This window comes from Pelophylax lessonae (assembly GCF_965119305.1).
Source record: "Pelophylax lessonae genome assembly, chromosome: 10".
Taxonomy (NCBI): Eukaryota; Metazoa; Chordata; class Amphibia; order Anura; family Ranidae; genus Pelophylax; species Pelophylax lessonae.
The window spans coordinates 68713456-68733554 of NC_138777.1; the positions used below are offsets into that span (position 1 = coordinate 68713456).

The following is a 20099-nucleotide window of genomic DNA, read 5'->3' on the forward strand; positions in this document are numbered from 1 at the left end:
AAAACCCTATACAGTACAAGCTCTGAGGTCCCCATGGATATAGTTAAATGCTTTCTATAGGAAGCATTTGTGATTAACCATGATGCATAATAGAAAACAAGCAGCGAAGAAGGAAACATGAGATAGCTTGCGACTAAAGCATTATAAAGCTGAAGTTTAATCTGCTTATATTTTGTCTTCCCTGGTTCCTCCCCTCCAACCCCCACTCCCAATCAATGCGCCAATTCAATTTTAACTAAAATGTTTTCATTACATAAGTTATGTTAGATACAGTAAGTCACTGGGCATGTAAAATGCCCTAAAAGCAGCAGGCCAGCGGCAGTCAGGTTGGTGAGGAATAAAACAGATACTGGACATCCTCCTGCCCAGAAATGCGGTGGGCTGTATCTGGCATGCTGCAGCTTCTAATGCATAGTGTGAGGAGCTCTAAGTGTGCATTGAAATCAGAGTAAGCATTTTTTTTATGATTTGAACAAATTCTGTACAGTCATGGGAGAAAATAGTCAGAGCTGACCAAAAAAAAATTATATAATTCTCAAAATAAACCACAGCGTGAACAAACGCATAAGGCTAAAACCACAGCGTGAACAAACACATAAGGCTAAAAGGTCCACAGTAAGCAATATAATACAGGAGAGGGGGCTGTACAACTGCAAGACTGAAAGTAAAGCAAGCCATAGGTTGCAGGAAAGAAAGTCACTCGATTCCCCCAGAAACACACGTGTTAATTGGGGAATCCCTCTAGTGGAGCCAATGTGTTCTGCCAGCAGCTGTTATAACCGCATGTAAAATCCAATAGGCTGGTTGTACCAAAGTTTAACCGATTGGGTACATTCAGCCTGCCCATACAAGGTTTGAATCTAAGCCTCTGCTTGCTGAACCAGCAGAGATTCAAACCGTCTATGGCTGGTTTAATCCGAAGTTCATATTTAAAACAGCAAAGCGCCAATTAACCAATCATGTCAAGCAGCTTTGATCACAATAGTCCTAGTCACAAAGGATACAAAATGGTCACTGTATCCTAGAGCAGCTTAAATTACAACAGTTAAACTTTAAATACAAAACAAGCCATTACAATGGATAAATATCAACCAGAGCAATTAGCATACAAGCAGTTGAAACTGTATTCCTCACCTGAAACAGAATGAAGATGAGAAAAAGCTCATATACCACACTTACACAGAGCCAGAACCTCCAGTAAGCTGAAAAACAAAAAGCAATGCAGTATATTAGGCTGAAAGCAATGGTAAAACCAATGGCAAAAAAAAAAAAAAAAAATCCCCTGCAAAACAACAGCATAATGTGATACTACCAATGACAGGGCTTCCATCTTCACCCGGTCTTCCTTCTGGGTTCGCAAGCTTCGACAATTTGACCGGCTGAGCTGCGATGTCATGTGCGGGGGTCATGGCTGTGGCACAGCTCTCTCAACTGACAGGATGCTGTCCATTGAGAGAACAGTGCGCATGCGTCGGTGACAACACTGGCTGCTACTACAGTAAATATCTCCTAAACTAGTGACTCCAAACTGTGGCCCTTTGCTTGCTTTTATCTGGCTCTTGGGGCAATATTTTCATCCACTGATACCAACAATGAGGTATAATTTCCCCTTTTAGATATCAATGAAGGGAAGGAATTCCTCCCAGTGACACCATCGATGGGGCACTATTCCTCCTACTGACACCATTAATGGGGTACTATTCCTCCCACTGACACCATTGATGGGACACTATTCCTCCCACTGACACCACTGATGGGACACTATTCCTCCCACTGACACCACTGATGGGACACTATTCCTCCCACTGACACCACTGATGGGACACTATTCCTCCCACTGACACCATTGATGGGACACTATTCCTCCCACTGACACCATTGATGGGACACTATTCCTCCCACTGACACCATTGATGGGACACTATTCCTCCCACTGACACCATTGATGGGACACTATTCCTCCCACTGACACCATTGATGGGACACTATTCCTCCCACTGACACCATTGATGGGACACTATTCCTCCCACTGACACCATTGATGGGACACTATTCCTCCCACTGACACCATTGATGGGACACTATTCCTCCCACTGACACCATTGATGGGACACTATTCCTCCCACTAACACCATTGATGGGACACTATTCCTCCCACTGACACCATTGAAGGGACACTATTCCTCTCACTGACACCATTAATGGGGTACTATTCCTCCCACTGACACCATTAACGGGACACTATTCCTCCCACTGACACCATTAATGGGACACTATTCCTCCCACTGACACCATTGACGGGACACTATTCCTCCCACTGACACCATTGATGGGACACTATTCCTCCCACTGACACCATTGATGGGACACTATTCCTCCCACTGACAACATTGATGGGACACTATTCCTCCCACTGACAACATTGATGGGACACTATTCCTCCCACTGACAGCATTAATGGGGCACTATTCCTCTCACTGACAGCATTAATGGGGTACTATTCCTCCCACTGACACCAACAATGGGGCCCCAAAGACAGCAATGATAAAGCACAATTCCTCCCAATGACACCAACGAAGTGGCGCTATTCCTCTCACTGGCACCAAAGATGGGACATTGTTTATTCCCACTGACTTCTAGATTTTGCTCTACTCCTAATGGCCACAGTACAGCCCCCCTTGAGTCTAAGTGGCCCTTTGTCTAGAAAGTTTGAAGACTGCTGTCCTAAACTGTACACGTTTAGGAGATGTCACTGAAATCACTGAACTGGCTGTGTTGTCTTCTGAAGAGTCAAATCTTTTAGTAGGCAAGGCAGTTTCTATATGAACTAAACTGACTTTTGGCCTGGGGTTTCTCGTCAACACCTATCCATTAACCGAAAAAAAAATTATAATATATATATATAATATATATATATATATATATATATATATATATATATATATATATATATATATATATATATATATATTTTTTTTTTTTTTTTTTTTCTTTCAGGCACTGCTTTGCCTTGTAGCCACCCAAAAATGTACCTCACAGGGCCCAAAATAAATATTTTACTGATCGCATCGTGGTAAAGAAGTTAAAATACAAAGCCAGAAGCTGTCCAATCTAGGGGCCAGCAATCAGTTTTAATATGACACAGGTGCTTTAACATTGCCCAGCCCTTTACTTAAGCAAGAGAAAATTGTAAGCTATTAAAATTTAAAAAAAAAGGCAATACCTGGGTGTGGTCTTGAAAATGGTCCATCTTTAGCTTGTGTGACACCAAAGCATAGAAAAACCAATATGCTGGCCACTATTCCTCTAGAAAACAAATTAGAAACACAAATTGAAACCACAAATTGTTAAAAAAAAAAATACACACATTCCACTCAGTAAATATTTTAGTCAAAGGTAACTTAATAGATTTGAAAAGCAGCATCCTCATGCCATAAATTCCAACTCCTTTCTCCACCTGGGTTTTCCCTCCCACCTTCATGTGTTCCAGTGATGCCTTTTGCATTCTCCTTATAATAAAATGCAAAAATCCAACAAGGAGTGTGGGAACGTCATTTATGGCCACATTAGGAGTGCAAACACAGGAACTCAAACAAATCTCACCAATAGGTTTCCAAGAGACATCTACCAAAGTCTTTAATATTAGTTCTAGGTTGACTGATTAGAACACGTATTTAGGATTAAAATTTTTTAATTAAAATAAAAAAAATAAAATAAAAATATGCAGAGGCAAAACTATTTTAAACATTTTAAAATAAGAAATTGTTTGCTAGAGATGCAGACAAACTGGAAATACAAGTGACGATTAGAATTTGTTTCTTTGTGCTAGGCAACGGTACATTGTAACCTTCACGTCTACTCCCCCAAGTGTGGCATTCACAAGACTCATAACTGACAAGCCTTAACAGTACAAGGAAATGTGGGCAAAGTGTCATGCTCAGTCACATGGCCAAAGGATTCTGAAAGAGAATAGTTAAGAGCACACAGTTCCTAGACTCTTAGGGACCCAATCTCTTTAACGGCAAATATAAAAATGATGGCTAAAGTACTTCCCAATAGGTTAACACAAGTGATGACTAAATTAAAACATCCAGGTCAGTAGGGGATTCATCTCAAAGATTTACAGCTGTCAACCTTCAGACAACTATACTAGTAAACTCCCTTGGTTGATTTTTTACCTATGGGCAAGCCTATAAGGCGGCTTACCTATAGGTACAGTAAGTACCTTCTAAACGTGCACTGTGTCGTTCCTTCCGAGCCCTGTGCCTTAAACAGCGACTCTCGCATGCATGTGCAGGAGTGACATCGTGGCTTGGCCATTCATACCGCTGAAGCCCATGAACCCGGAAGACTGAGTGAAGATGTAAGCACCTACAGCGGTGATAGTGAGCTTCTGGATGGCTTTGTTTTCAGGAAAGTCTGCCATAATGTGCTAGTATGTGGGACTTTAAAATTTTCAACTCCCAGTGTCTAATTCGGGAAAGAGCGCTATTCTCTATTGGTCGTATTTGTGGAAAGTACTGAAAAGATTCCTTCGTCTACATGGGTATAACTATTCACCCATGTATATCTCCCTTAATTCCCCCACCCCCCATTACTAAACTTATAAGCGAATTGGTGTAAGCTACCGCTGACAGTTCTAGTAAGTGTCAATCTTATCAAAATGACATGGGTCCCTCAATTATTATATGATTTACGACATAATGCCCCCCTTTAGATTGCATTACGCATTTCAAAAAATGTGAACATTTCCGTGCTCGGGGAAAAAAAAAAAAAGGAACCCGAGTAACCGGAAACGCACCGCCTGTCCATTTTCATCTGATCCGCCAGATGGATGAAAAATAGGACCAACATCCATCTGGATTTTGCGGGCAGGATTGGATCAGGGGAGACTGGAGGGTCCAATCAGGTCCGCCTGAAAAACTGACAGACCTGATCGGAAAGCCCGTGTAAAAGGGCCCTTTCAATCAAAGAAATGCTATTTCCAATGTCTGCATTTTAGGATGCATGCAATCTTAGCACAGTCCAGGTCCCTCTAATTGTTTGCCTGGCTGTCTCCATCTCAACAAAGGGTCAAATCTCACTATCATAAAGCCCTGTTACAGCACTCCGTGAAACATAACTCAAGTGTAGGGAACACTGGCAACTCTATATGGGACCTATCTCAGATGATGAATGGTCCGATATTATAAACAATGTGCTACAGGTATCGCCAACTACTACACAGAACATTTCACAAATCTTAATTATCCATTGAACCTACCAGACGGTACAAAAATGTCTTTAGATACATAGAAGAGACTTGCCCTTGTGAGCACGCGATGACACAGATCCGATGATCCACATGCTCTGGAAATGCCCCAAGCTATTTCAATATTGGACAATCTTCGATACTCAACACTTTTTCTGTTTATCTACAACCCAATCCTACATTTTTGGGTGCTGGGATCGTTAAATGAGGGGCAATATACCTCTTGTGTTTAATGTTGCTGTTATCCACTTGCTATTCTTAGCACGCAAGCTTATGATTCAAAAATGGATTTCTCCAAACACTCCATCCACCCTTGATGAGTGGAAACAGGTAATAAATACTTCCATCTTAAGAAGCTAGTGTATCAACACAGGGGTTGTCCTACTAAATTCTTCAAAATGTGCGATGCCTGGTTGGCAAATCCCAGCTTAGCCCCTACACAATTGATCTTGGATAGGTTATAGGGTTGATTCCTTTTTCTTTTCAGATGGGGGGGCCACACGCTATAACTGTAAATTATACCGGTTTTGTCCTATTTCTCTCAGGAGCATTGATCCATGGACTGCTGTGGCAAATGTAAAAGTGTTTTTCCAAGACCCTCATTTTAACCACTTTTAACACTTGATGATGATGATTAATGTTCTTGATGCCTTACTACCAACCAGTGACAGAAGTTTCACTATATATATATATATATATATATATATATATATATATAATATTATACACACACACACATATATATATATATATATATATATATATATATATATATACACATATATATATATATATATATATACACATATATATATATATATATATATATATATATATATATATATATATATATATATATATATATATATATATATATATATATATATATATATATATATATATATATATATAAAATCAAGTATTATTGTATGTATCGTATGTGACTTTTTGGGGAGGGGGGGCACTTCCTTAAGATTTTAACACTTATCTAGAATATGTAATGCGATTGTGTTTTGAGCCCGATTCATCCTTACAAGTTTGATATCACTTGGCAGGCCAGAAAAATAATTCATTCAACAGTTGACAGAATGCATTGTCAACAGATGAAATAATTCACAGTTCTCACAAGGCAGCAAGAAAATCCTGCATATTCCCTTGTGCACAATGGTCATGACTGTAAAAAAACAAAAGAATAAAAAGATACTTTCTGCATGCTCCTTGCTCAGTCCCTACACAGCCACTTTTAGGTTGAAGGACGTCAAGCATCATCCAACCTCTTCCTGTGAACCTGGGGCATCATGGAAAACCTGGAGCTCAAGATAACACAGCCTGAATTCACAGCGTAGTGCTATATAGGATAAAGCGCACATGTGAGTGCCGTATTATGCAACAAGAAGCTTGTCAACAACTGGTCACATGAATGCAAGACACTCAGAATTAAGGCATGCATGCTTTAAAATACTAAACTCACAGTATAACCCACATGTGAATCGCACAGGAACTGTAACGCATTCCTGTGCAATTCACATGCGATTTAGTGTGGTGCAATTTGAGCCAATTCATTTTAAATGGGCTCAAATCACACTGCATCGCACCAGTGTGAGGCAACCTTTTTTGGAGCCACACCACATCAGAATTGCATGGTCGTTTTGTACCATGTGATCCAGTGCAGGCAAACCAGGGTGAGGGACAAAGGTTGTGAGAGGCAAAGATAAGGTAGAGGTGTCTGGTAGTCACCATACCTATTTTGGTGAAGATCAGTCGGGTTATTTACATTCAGATGTGGGGAGCCTCTACAGGGTCCTAGGTTATACACCTTTATTAGAGGTTTGTTAGAGTATTTTTCTGTTGTGTCATGTAGGAGTTATAAATACGATTCCCTTTAGGGTCCATTCACACTAGCGCGACTTGTCAGGCGACTTGGTCGCCTGACAAGTCGCGGTCGGTCGCTCGCCATTGAATAGTACAGGACCCATTCTAATAGGAGCGACACAAGTCGCTCCGACTTAGAAAAAGGGTCCTGTACTACTTTGGGGCGACCTGGAGGCGACTTGCATTGACTTCAATTATATGAAGTCCCTTCACAGGTCGCCCCAGCAAGTCGTGTCGCGCCAGTCTGAATGGGAGCTTATGAATGTTTTGCTTTTTTGTGCTGTATCTCTTTGTAAATTATTTAAAATAAATAAAAATTATTTAAACAGTGCAGGCAATCCACTGTGCATTTGCGATGCGTTTGGGGGGTATCGTTAACTTTTTTCACACCGCAGGTCTGTGAACCTAGACTAAATGTGAAGTGCAAGAAGCTGGAGTTGGGAAATTAAGCTCTAGCCCTTTATAACTTCCAACATTAGAAAGGTGCAGAAACTTGGAGTTACAGCCTAAATGAAGTATACACCAATGACACTTTGGCTCCGTTCACACTGCTGTGATGGCAAAGTCATTTGATTCTGCCCTGCAACTTCCTTCCAACTTGATCCAACTTGGATGCTATTTAGGAGCCTGTACAAGGGCTGAAATCACTAAGTCAGACCAAAGCAGTGCAGGAACTTGTGTAGTGCCAGTTAAAGACGGCTCTCTTATTGAAGCATTGAGAACTGTGCGTGATACTTTTATTTTCACTACTCACGGGGTAGGTCACCTTCTTCAAAGTCTTCTTTCAGTAAGAACCTTACTGGGAGCTTGGGTTCTCGGGAGACATAGGCACCCCTAAAGGAATACCTCGCACGTGGGGGGGGGGGGGGGCAGAAGATCTCCAGGCTATCTCTATCCACTTGGATAGGCTTCTTCCCTTTGTTTTCTTTGAGGATGATTGTTTTTACATCCTCTGCTCTAACTGGAGATAACCATTCCCTATTGTGGAGAGATACTCTTGAATCTCTGCTTTTGTACTCTACATGGATGAAGTTTAACTTGGGTGTTCCCTGGAGGGACCGCCAAGCCAATTCCATCTTGATGGTTTGATGTTTCTATCTCTGGGTTTTGCCTATATGTCTCCCTGTAGCACGAGCGGATAAGAAGGGCGTATAGGGTACTTGATCAGATGACAATTAAAGCCTTAAAGCGCCTGTGTCCGCAAAACGAGTAGGGAAATACTATGAATAATCTGATTGTTATAGCCTACCTGATTTTATATTGGGGATTCCATAACGTCCATTTTATATAGAATGTGTTCTTATTCTTTGAGTAACAAAGGGGGGGGGGGTGGGACTTTGAGCGAGGCGCACGGTGGGACTTTCCGTGCCTCTCCATCCCTGTTCAATATGCAAAAAGAGGAGGGTTGGGACTTTGAGTGAGAGACATGACACAATTCTTTGAGTAATAAAGCTTTGACTTTTATAAACGTTTGGTATATTTGATAAATCAAGAGGCAGTTGTTCAACGCCCATTCCTTTTTGCCCTCTATTTTTGATTGACTACTTTCTCTGGGTTGAGGACCTCTTGATATAAAGCGAACTTAGCTGTTTTTGAAACCCCCCTCTCCTTAGAAACAATTTCACTTAGTTATTTGGTAAAGACTTTGATACCTTTTTAAATATAGACATCACATTGGCCTTACGCCAATCCAGTGGTACTATTCTAGTCCCTGAAGAGTCCCTAAAAATTAGAAACAAAGGCTGTGAAATGACAGGGCTCAATTCTTTTAAAATCAGTGGGTGTATGGCACCTGGTCCAGGTGCGTTATTCACCTTTATTCTGTCTAAATATTTCTGGACCATATCACTTTTGAGTCATTGTAGATCATTTGCGGCTGTGTAAATACCATCCCCATTATGGCCATGAGCTCTCCCCCATGCTCCTTTGTATACACAGAGCTGAAGAAGGTATTACATTTGCATTCCCTTTGTCCCAAACTCTACTAGACTCTAGCTTTCCTCAATGTCTCAAAGAGAGAAAGTCGTCAGCTGATTCAATACATTATCCGCCAATAGTGAATGTCATACTGGAGTAAAGTACGGAATTTAAACAGGCGATCTCATACACTGATTTACTTGATTTTGGTGCCAACACTTGACGTTCCTGTGCAATATTTGTACAATGAGCACCTACAAACAGAAGGTTCAGGAGTGATAACCATTGTTAAAGCGGAGTTCCACCCATTTTTAATACGTTGGATTACATAGATGTATGTAATCCCCTTTAAAACGACTTACCAATGGAAACATTTTTTTTTTTTTTTTTGCTAGTAAATACCTTAATTTCTGCTTTATTCCTCCTCTCCTCACTTCCGGGTCCGATCGGCGATGACGTCATTCAGCGATTCGCAGTGTGTGCTGGGATGTATTCCATTCCAGAAATCTCGCAGTATTAGCCAGGAGCTGAGCTGTACTGAGCCGTGACCTGCCCCGCCTCCACCCCGCCTCCTCTCAGTGAGTTGTACTGTATGCATTGTATTCAGGCCGTTCTCTGCCCCGCCTCCGCCCCCTCTCAGTGAGCGAGGCCTGAAAGCATTATATCCTCACTGAGAGGAGGCGGGGCGGAGGCGGGGCAGAGCACGTCCTGAATACAATGCATACAGTCCAACTCACTGAGAGGAGGCGGGGCGGAGGCGGGCAGGTCACGGCCTGAATACACACAGTACAGCTCAGCTCCTGGGTAATACTGCGAGATTTCTGGAATGGAATACATCCCAGCACACACTGCAAATCACCGAATGACGTCATCGCCGATCGGACCCGGAAGTGAGGAGAGGAGGAATAAAGCAGAAATTAAGGTATTTACTAGCACAAAAAAAAAAGTTTCCATTGGTAAAAGTCGTTTTAAAGGGGATTACATAGATCTAAATTTACTAAAATGGGTGGAACTCCACTTTAAGGGAAGGATCACTTTTCATGTTTCAAAGGTAACCAAGGAAAAACAATGTTGCAGGTGGAGCCATCCGCCATACCAATGTCTCCATAAAGGAGTTACACAATCTGTAAATGCAAGTAAACATGCAGTGTTTCAAAGGCTGTTTAGAGATTACAAAATTGTAGCAAATGTAGGCAAGAGGTCAGTCAATCTGTTATTTTTTTCATTTGTTGCCATTACAGTACTCTCCAAGTTTGGAAAAAAAAAAAAAAATGTTAAATCTTTATTTTGACACACACACTTTGCTACACGAAAAGAAAAATGTTGCAGTTATTCATTTTCCCTAGACAGACCAACTCACTCTAGCTGCTTTCATATGGGGAAACAAAAACAAAAAAAAAAAAAAAAAGAGTTCCAAAGTATAAAGGAAGCTTGAACTCAAAGACTAAGTGCAGCAGGACAGGAAGAGCTGATAGAGGACAACCACTTGTAAACTTCCTTGTGCTCTCATAAAACAAGGAGCAAACAGGAAATCTACGACGAAACTTGTGATGATTTAGAAACACAAAATGTAAAAAAATTGATCTGGTCTGGTTATTAATTCTTTTATCAGGATGTCATTACCCTTGCCAAGATGGAAAGGTCTGTTCTTAAATACATCAAACCTGGCTGAGTTTGGGACACACACAAAAAATCCAGGAGCAAGCAGGCAATTTTTAAAGCCCAACTGAACTTTAATTACTCTAATGCAGTCAGGCTGCATATACACTGATAAATCGGATCTGCAGAAAAAGTTAACCACTTAAGCCCCAGGCCTATTTCGGACACTTTTTGTTTACAAGTTAAAATCAGTATTTTTTCCTAGAAAACTACTTTGAACCCCCCAAACATTATATATATATATTATATATATATATATATATATATATATATATATATATATATATATATATATATATATATATATATATATATATTTTTAGCAAAGACTCTGGAGAATAAAATGGCGGTCATTACAATATTTTTTGTCACACGGTATTTGCGCAGCGGTCTTTAAAACGCCATTTTTTTTTTTTTGAAAAATCACATTTCGCTGCATAAAAAAAAACGAAACAGTAAAGTTAGCCCATTTTTTTTTTGTATGTTGTGAAAGATGATGTCACGCTGAGTAAATAGATACCCAACATGTTACGGTTTAAAATTGCGCACACCCGTGGGATGGCAACAAAATACGGTCAATAGAAATCTCAATAGGCGACGCTTTAAAAAATTTTAACGGTTACCAGTTTAGAGTTAGAGTGTAGCTCTTTTTTTTTTTTTAATTATTGCTCACGCTCTGGCGATTGCGGCGATACCTCACATGTGTGGTTTTGAACAGTGATTTAATTTGCGGCTCGACTTCCATATGCGTTTTCTTTTGTGCGCAAGCTAATGGCGACGGGGGCGGCTAAAATTATATATTTTTTTCCTATTTATTTATTTTTTTTACTTTATTACAGATTTTAATAAAGAAAAAAAAATCTGATCACTTTTATTGCTGTCGCAAGCAATGTAAACATCCCTTGTGACATCAATATGCAGTGACAGGTACTCTTTATGGAGGGATCGAGGTTCTAAAAGACGCTAGACCCCTCCTCTACACTTCCATGTATTCAAAATGCCGCAAACCGCATTTTTGAATACACTAGTTTTTTGAATTTGCCGCCTTTAGCAGCAGAGTAACCCAGACGTGACGTCATCCTCCGGGCTACGTCATCAGAGACCCGATCGAAGACGCTTACGGCTTTGATTGGGACTCCATCCAGCCAGTGGACGTGCCGGCTGGGTGATTGGGTCTCCCAGTGGGACGGGAGATCCGGGCAAAGCCGCAGAAGGCGGACACTTTCAACCCCGTCCTGCACAGGTCATTTTTTTTTTTAGCATTGTCACACTTAGAATGACAAAGCCATGCAACACTGTACTTAAATGAATTATTTCATCATGATTTGATACATGAATTATTTCATCATGATTTGATACAGATGGCGCTCTTTTGGTGGTATAAAATCACCACTGGGGTTTTTATTTTTTTGCTATATAAAAATAAAAAAAATACCAACTTTTTTTTGGTTATAAAACTTTGGAAAAAAATAATTCTTGAAGTAATGTAACGTAATTGTAAGTTTCTGTTAAATTTTTTGGAAAATGAAGACTTGAATAGAATTCACGTTATTTTCCACACACAGCAAAGGTATATTTAGAACTACACTCCAAAACACATTCAATTCCTCCCGAGTATGGGTACCACACGTGTGAGACTTTTTCAGTGTCCCAAAATCCAAAGAGCCCCTTTGGTCTTTCTATCAGCAGAAATTACGTGTCTAAATTTCCTAACTACCCAACACATTTTCAAAGGCCCTGTAAACACCCATAAAATAACCACATTTTGGTAAGCAAACACCACAAGGTATTTTCTAAGAGGCATGGTGAGTCTTTTGAAGACTTCAGTTTTTGCCACAAGTTTTGAAAAATGCGGAATGAAAATGAAAATTTTTTTTAGACAAGTTTTCAATTTAATAAACTATTTCTCACATACAGCATAGGCATAATTAGAAGGCGTAGCAGAATGTGTTTTGTGGGTGTAATTCTATGTATGGCAATACCATGTGTGTGACTTAAATATCAGAAAGTGGGCTCCATTCACAAAGCGGTATCTCATAGCATCTGCGTATGCAGTAAGATACCGCACAGCATTTTTCAAAAAGTTTTTTTGCAGTCACTAAAAAATGCTACTGAAATATTGCAGGAGTTATTTTATGAAGTAATGCTGTATTTTAGTAGTGAAAGCCTGCGGTAGTCAGCATCCTTAACACCGGCTTTAAATAGCTGGCTGGTAAGGAGCAGGTGGCCGCCCGCATCCTTAACCAGTGACTGTCATGATTGTTAAGGATAGGGCGACTGCAACGTCCTTAACCACCTAAGGACCAGGCCTATTTCAGACACTGGTTGTTTACAAGTTAAAACCAGTATTATTTGCTAGAAAATTACTTAGAACATTATATATATATTTTTTCAGCAGAGACTGTAGAGAATAAAATGGAGATTGCTGCAATACTTTATGTCACACCCTCAAAATTGGTACGTAAAAATTGCCATAGGCGATGCTTTAAAAATTTCTAGAGGTTACCAGTTTAGAGCTACAGAGGAGGTCTAGGGCTAGAATTATTGCTCTCGCTCTAATGATCACGGCAATACCGCACATGTGGTTTAAACGCTGTTTACATATGTGGGTGCGACTTGCTGATGCATTGGCTTCTGTGCGCCAGCTCTCGAAGGGAGAGGGCTCTTTAAAAAAAATGTTCCCTTTTCCTAATTTTACCTTTTATTTTTACACTGTCCCTTTAAAACAATTTTTGATCACTTTTATTCCTATTACAAGAAATGTGCACATCCCTTGTAGTAGAAATAAGCAGGACAGTTCCTGTTTAATGAGATCTGGGGTTAAAAAGACATCAGATCTCACATCTACCCCTAAAAGAAAAAAAAAAAAAAAAAAAAGAGGAGTCCTCTAAGGCCGTTGGGAGGAAGCGACGTATGATGTTGCTCCAGTCCTCCAAGGCCATAGAGTCGAGTGGGGGCCATGTTGCTCTCACTCGACTTCCTGCCTGGGAAATGGATGGATGGGATCGTTTTCCCCGCTATCGACGGCTCTGAGAAGCGTAAAAATGACCGGGAAGCGAGGGGGAGAGGGGTGGGCACCTTCCTTGCTGCCCATTAAAGTGAATTTCGCAACTGGGACCACTTTAATGTGAAAGAGGACCGCCGGCTGTGTATAGAAATACCCGGGTTATGGCAGCCACACCGGTATTTAATGTTCAAGTAGCAACGTAAATACGCGGCGGACGGTCCGGAAGTGGTAAGGACCTATCAGCGGGGTTCTGTCTATTGTCCCCTGCATTGGATCACTGCACATGACTCACCACCAGCGGGCACTATAGTGGTCCAAGCCTCGTTTTGGTCCTCCTTCCCCCAGAGTCTGACGTCACGTCCGGGTCCCCTTCCTGGTCGGCACTCATCATGGGTGATCGGAGCGGCCAAAGACGACGATCCTCTTTGCCTCCTATAGTGGGCATTGTGTGACCCCTTTTCCACCCTTCCTTGTCCAGGATTGAGACATTCCGTTATCTCCAGCTTCACCATTGCAGATCCAATGGGGGGTCATTGTACAAGGTGTACTGCTGTTTTATACATACATGGAACTGATTTTGAATAAAACTTCTCAATGTTAAATTTACTACATTGGCATCATTCATGATTATTATTGCTGCCATCAATCATCATCGGGGGGGTTCATATAACGCTTATGTGTGGTTAACCCTTATGCGACTGATTAGGGAGCACGCATGCTCCGAATTGAGATGAATCTCAGATAATGTCAGTTGGTCTAAATCAGTAATAAATATATTTGGACACAACATATATACTTGGTGTGTTGTTCCTGTTCATATTTTTTTTAACTTAAAAGTTGGCAGGCAACCTTTATTACCAATAATATGTACCGTACTTTACAAATGTTCCTGACATGCATTTCATCTTCCTGGATTTCTTTTTCATCTGGCCTTCAGATATGAAAGGCAGAGTGATTTAACACCTGTTTAGATTTGTCATCCATGTGACGAAATGTAAAGAATGCCGTTTGCAATAAACTTTGCATAAAATAGTTAATTTGCATTTAAATTTTAATGGTCCAAGAATGTAAGGCAAAATGGTCGGCCCTCACGCATGTTCACTTCATCAAATCTGACCCTCTTTGAAAAAAGTTTGGACACCCCTGCACTATGGCTTTTTTTTCTCAATTGTGGATTGGGATTCCCCTTAAAATCCATACCAGACCAAAAATGGCCTGGTATAGGTTAAAAGGGGGGTCCCCCCTACAATGTTTTATTTTTTTGGATCACATTTGTGTTCACTGATGAGAGGTGCAATTCCTACAGAAGGCAATGAGCCTGGAATCCGCATCTGTAGTGCTCAGAAAACGCACAGGACACATATACACTCATCAGCCACTTTATTCAAATGCCTGGCAACACAAATTGCTAAATCTGCCAATCACATGGCAACAACTCGGTGCATTTAGGCTTCTGGTCGGGTTGAAGAATACTTAAAGTTCAAACTGAGCATCAGAATGGGGAAGGAAAGGGGATTTAAGAGTCTTTGAACATGGCATGATTGTTGATGACAGACGGGTTAGTCGGATTATTTAAAAAAAATGCTGATCTACTGGGATTTTCACACACAACCATCTCTAGGGTTTACAGAGATCGGTCCGAAAAAAAAGAAAATATCCAGTGAACCGCAATTGTGTGGACTTAAAAAAGCCTCGTTGATGTCAGAGGAGAATGGGCAGACTGGTTTGAGAGGATAGAAAGGCGACAGTAATTCAAATAACCACTCAGTACATCCAAGGTATGCAGAATACCCTCTCTGAATGCACAACCCATCAAACCTTGAAGCAGATGGGATACAGCAGCAGAAGACAACACCGGGTGCCACTCCCGTCACCCAAGAACAGGAAACGGAGGCTACAATTTGCACAGGCTCCTCGAAATTGGACAATAGAAGATAGGAAAAACATTGTCTGGTCTGAGGAGTCTCGATTTCAGCTGTGACATTTAGATGGTAGGGTCAGAATTTGGCTTAAACATAAAAACATGGATCCATCCTGCCTTGTATCAAGGGTTCAGGCTGGTGGTGGTGTAATGGTGGTGTTGGGATTTTTTCAATACACACTTTGGGCCCCTATAAGTACCAATTGTGCATCATTTAAACGCCACGGCCTGAGTATTATTTCTGACCATGTCCATCCCTTTAGGACTACAATGTACCCATCTTCTGATGGCTCCTTCCAGCAGGATAATGCCCCATGTCACAAAGCTCAAATCACCTCACCACTGGTTTCCTGAACTTAACAATGAGGTCACTGTACTCCAACGGCCTCCAGTCACCAAATCTCAATCCAATAGGGATGTCGAGGAGCGGGAGATTTGCATCATGGATGTGCAGCAGACCAATCTGCAGCAACTGCATGATGCCATTATGGACCAAAATCTCTGAGGAATGTTTCCAACACAATGTTGAATCTATGCCACGAAGCATTAAGTTCTGAAGGCTAAAGTGGGTCCAACCCGGTACAAGCAAGGTGTACCTAAATAAAGTGGCCAATAAACATATGTGAACCGGCTCTATAGAAAAGGCTGCCGATTCACATGTGCAAATCTAACGCAGTTCAAAAACGCATCCAATTCGCATATATGTGAACAGAGCCTTAAAGTAGACCTTTTCCAGGACGGTCACAAAAAGGGTAAAGCCACCATGCAAAAGGATGTGAAAAGACATTTACTCTTCCTTGCAGACTTTTCTTTCCAAGAATGTTCACACTTTTCTTCTCTCCAGCACACTTTTTTGTGACGGCCAGTTTAGGAAAAGAGGACTCCATCCCCTCTTATCCCTGGAGTTTTTAACCATCTCCTATGGCCCATGTGACTCGAGATATAATCTAGAGTAAAAGGGGAAAAAGGTCTCATGCCTGGAATATTGCAATGTACACACATTTTCCAAGAAGGCACTGGATGAGGTGTCCTTCCCAGGAAGGCATCTGTGAGGCTCTGGCTACATCACCAGTACCTCTAAAGAGCAGGAAGTGTTATGTAGTTAAAAGAGAAGTCTAGCTTTGGAAACTAATTTACATAGTTTGAGTCAAACTGGCCCAAACAAACTTTGTCTCTCCCTAAGCGTTCAGCCCGCTACATGTGTGGCAAAACTGTATGTAGCTTCAGCAACATACAGTATGCCCCACTGTGTTCCAGGTACAAGCTCAGACGAGACTAGTCTACAGCAGCGATGCTCAGTGAATCACAGCGAGTGATGTATTCGATTATTGAATACAAAGCCTCCAATTGGCTGAGTCAGAGGCGGGCTGATGTCACAACCTCTAGCTCAGCCAATCAGATAACGCTTTGTATTTATTACTAGAATAAATTACTCGCTGTGATTGGCTGAGCGCCCTTGCTGTAGACTAGACTCTAGACTAGTCTGTGTTCCAGGAAGACTGAGCTCGTACCCGGAACACAGTGTAGCATACTGTATGTAGCCGCAGCTACATACAGTTTTTACCACACATGCAATGTACTGACAGCTTAGGGAGAGACCTAGTTCGTTTGGGCCAGCATGGCCCAAACAAACTATGTAAATTAGTTCAAAAGCTGGACTTTGCTTTTAAATGTAACAACCAAAAGCCTTTTTTCCCCTCATCCGAGAAATTATGACCCATTATGAGAATTTAACCATTCACCTCCATTCTGCTGTAAACAGACATGTCTTTAAGGAAGAGGAGATTTCATTTAGAGACATGGAGACCAAAATAATTTTATATTATAGAGGTAGAAATATAGTGTGCATGTGTTGCAGAACATAACATGTAAAAAAATATATATAACTAAAAAATATAAAGTTCACCCAAAGCCACACAAGTTTTCTTTCAATTCAGAATTGCTTTAATTAACGATAAGAAAAAATCCCTGGATTTTATTGTACAGGAATTGATGAAAGAATCCGTTTAGTATAAATCCTCAGTAAAGGTAACCGAAAGGCTGCATACTATAAACAAAGCACAACAATGCAAATGTATAGGAAGCGTTTGCCCTACTTTAAGTCTTTGTTTCATGTGCTAGCTTTGTTAGGTAAAGCAGGATTGCTTAATTACCCTGACAGGTTACACAAAGGTAATCCCTGAGCTCTATGCTAAATAATATCCTACAACAGTTAATACCTTCGAGACACCTTTCTCCTAGCTCCCAGAGACAATGAAGCTTAAATAGTCAAGAAAGATGAAATGATGTGTACTTGGTATGTCAAAGACTGGTTATGTGCATTACTGAAACCTATAAGCTTTCGCAGAAAGAATTTGCAGAACCTGCGACTAAAACCACCACATACAATAAAGCATAAACTTGCCAACTGGCTGAGACAATGGTAACTGCAGATGGAATTACAATTAAAATGGAAAACTATACACAAAAAAAGAAGTCGCGAAGTCACGTGACGCAACATGTAGGACCCCCGGAAGTGACGTATGAGGAAGAGACGCACATCACCTATACCCGTTTTACTGTGCTGCTGACAGCGTTTTTATATGCGAGTTATTGCCATTTTATCCCAATAAATTCTTCTGACATACTACACCATGAGAGGCTCTATATTTGTACCCCATTTCCGAGAGTACTGTCAGGAGTAGCGGAGCATCCCAACAGAATCCCCACCCCTAGGATCATAGGAGACCCCATTCACAGGACCCTGGGACCTCTGGAGTGATCTTCCACCCCCCTTACCAGAGGACAGACCAGTACCAGGAACCAGGAGAGGGAACCATCCCTGGAACCCTGCAGCCATCATCGACCTATAGGCTTTACACAAGAAAGTGACAGGTGAGAGGCCAACCACACCGTTTGGAGGCCTGCTCACGGTCCATCGCCTGCACTTTTTGGAGGTACCTGGTAACGCCCATCTGCACGTATACCTCGAGAATAATTTATTGCCACCAGCACCAGCATTTGGCTTAGCAAATAGCACAGTTATCACACAAAATCACAAGTGAAGAGATCTGCGTTTTACTTTCTTCATTCCCAAGATCCCTGCACTATGCACTTTATTTGAACTTATTTATCCACCATACTGCCTTTATTGCATCAAGGCGCATTTATGATTAATATCTTTGAAATATGTGTATCTATGTACTTTTCTTTCAGCTAAGATCAGTTTTTTGATAATTTGTAAGTATCAGCACTGTCACTTTACACAGGGGGAGAGGGTACATGTTTTTAACAGGTACCTGTCACCACTTCTGGATAACCTCGCTGCGGAAGTTCCCCTGCCGGCGAGCCATTCACAAAGCATAGCCAGCTTTGCGCATGTGTAGTGGGGAACAGGCTGTGAAGCCACAAGGACTCACTGCCAGTTTCCCTTACAAGGAATGGCGGTGGCAGCAGCGCCCAAGAGCCAAGTGAAAAATCAGCCGACACCTCAGCTGATTTTTCTCCCATCGACATCCCTGGACAGGTAAGCGTCCTAATATTAAAAAAACAGCAGCTACATTATTTGTAGCTGCTGACTTTTTTTTGATGGGGGGGCAGGAGTGCCACTTTAAGTGCTGAAGCAGATATTTTTTGTAAGGGGAGGTATTGTTCTATTATAAAGCCAAATCGAAGTGAAAAGAAATACAAAAACCAGCACAAGGGACATAACTAACAATCAGTAGGGCATGTCCCTTGTGCTGATACCTCTTCTGTTAGTCGAGATCCTCCTCCATTGATGCGCACCCCCCCCCAAAAAAAAAATCAAACCCATAAAACTTCTCTCATAAATGCAATCTAGAAGGTTTTTCTGAGCATTGGGCTGCTTCTACAGGGAAAACCCTAAACTCCTGTAGAAATTATACATATACATACACACATATATATATATATATATATATATATATATATACACATATATATATACATATATACATATATATATATATATATATATACATACATATACACACATATACACGAATGAATAGGTTATTCTGCACCTCATCATCAGATGGGCATTACTAATAATAAACTAAGCCCTGCTCCTCTGCTAAGATGTGCAGCTCCACATAGAGACACACTGTGCAACATGGCACGGTAAGTGAGCAATGGTGAAAAAAATCAGATGCAGGAAGAGAACATGCAATACTGGTCACTAGTGCATGTGGTTGCTTTTTTTTGGGCACAACTTCTATAAAGCAGGCCTCCTTTAGAGGAGCAATTAAACTTATTTAACTTCTCTATCTGGAAGACTGGTGGTTCTTGCTCTATGATGCCAGGTGGATGAAAAGGCTAGCTATTAAAAACAATCTGGCCCTCCTGCTACCTATATTGAATACCCTGTATAAAAAAAAAAAAAAAAAAAAAAGTTGTGTACCTATTTTTGATCTGGTACAGTTACGTGGTTCAGCAGCTCCAGCCTCCCTGTATCAAGAGAGCAGCTGCTGCCT

At 41.0% G+C, this 20099-nt stretch overlaps 1 protein-coding gene across 2 annotated transcripts in view; it reads right to left on the reverse strand.

Moving 5' to 3' along the window:
• Window positions 1-20099, reverse strand: part of PTDSS2 (phosphatidylserine synthase 2) — a 167191-nt gene that overhangs the window by 70092 nt on the left and 77000 nt on the right. For both annotated transcript variants that reach the window (XM_082270392.1, XM_082270393.1), the window contains 2 exons: window positions 3224-3306; window positions 1135-1202 (listed from right to left, as the gene is read on the reverse strand). In XM_082270392.1, the coding sequence (XP_082126518.1) occupies window positions 1135-1202; window positions 3224-3306 (151 nt within the window). The remainder of the gene's footprint in view (window positions 1-1134; window positions 1203-3223; window positions 3307-20099) is intronic.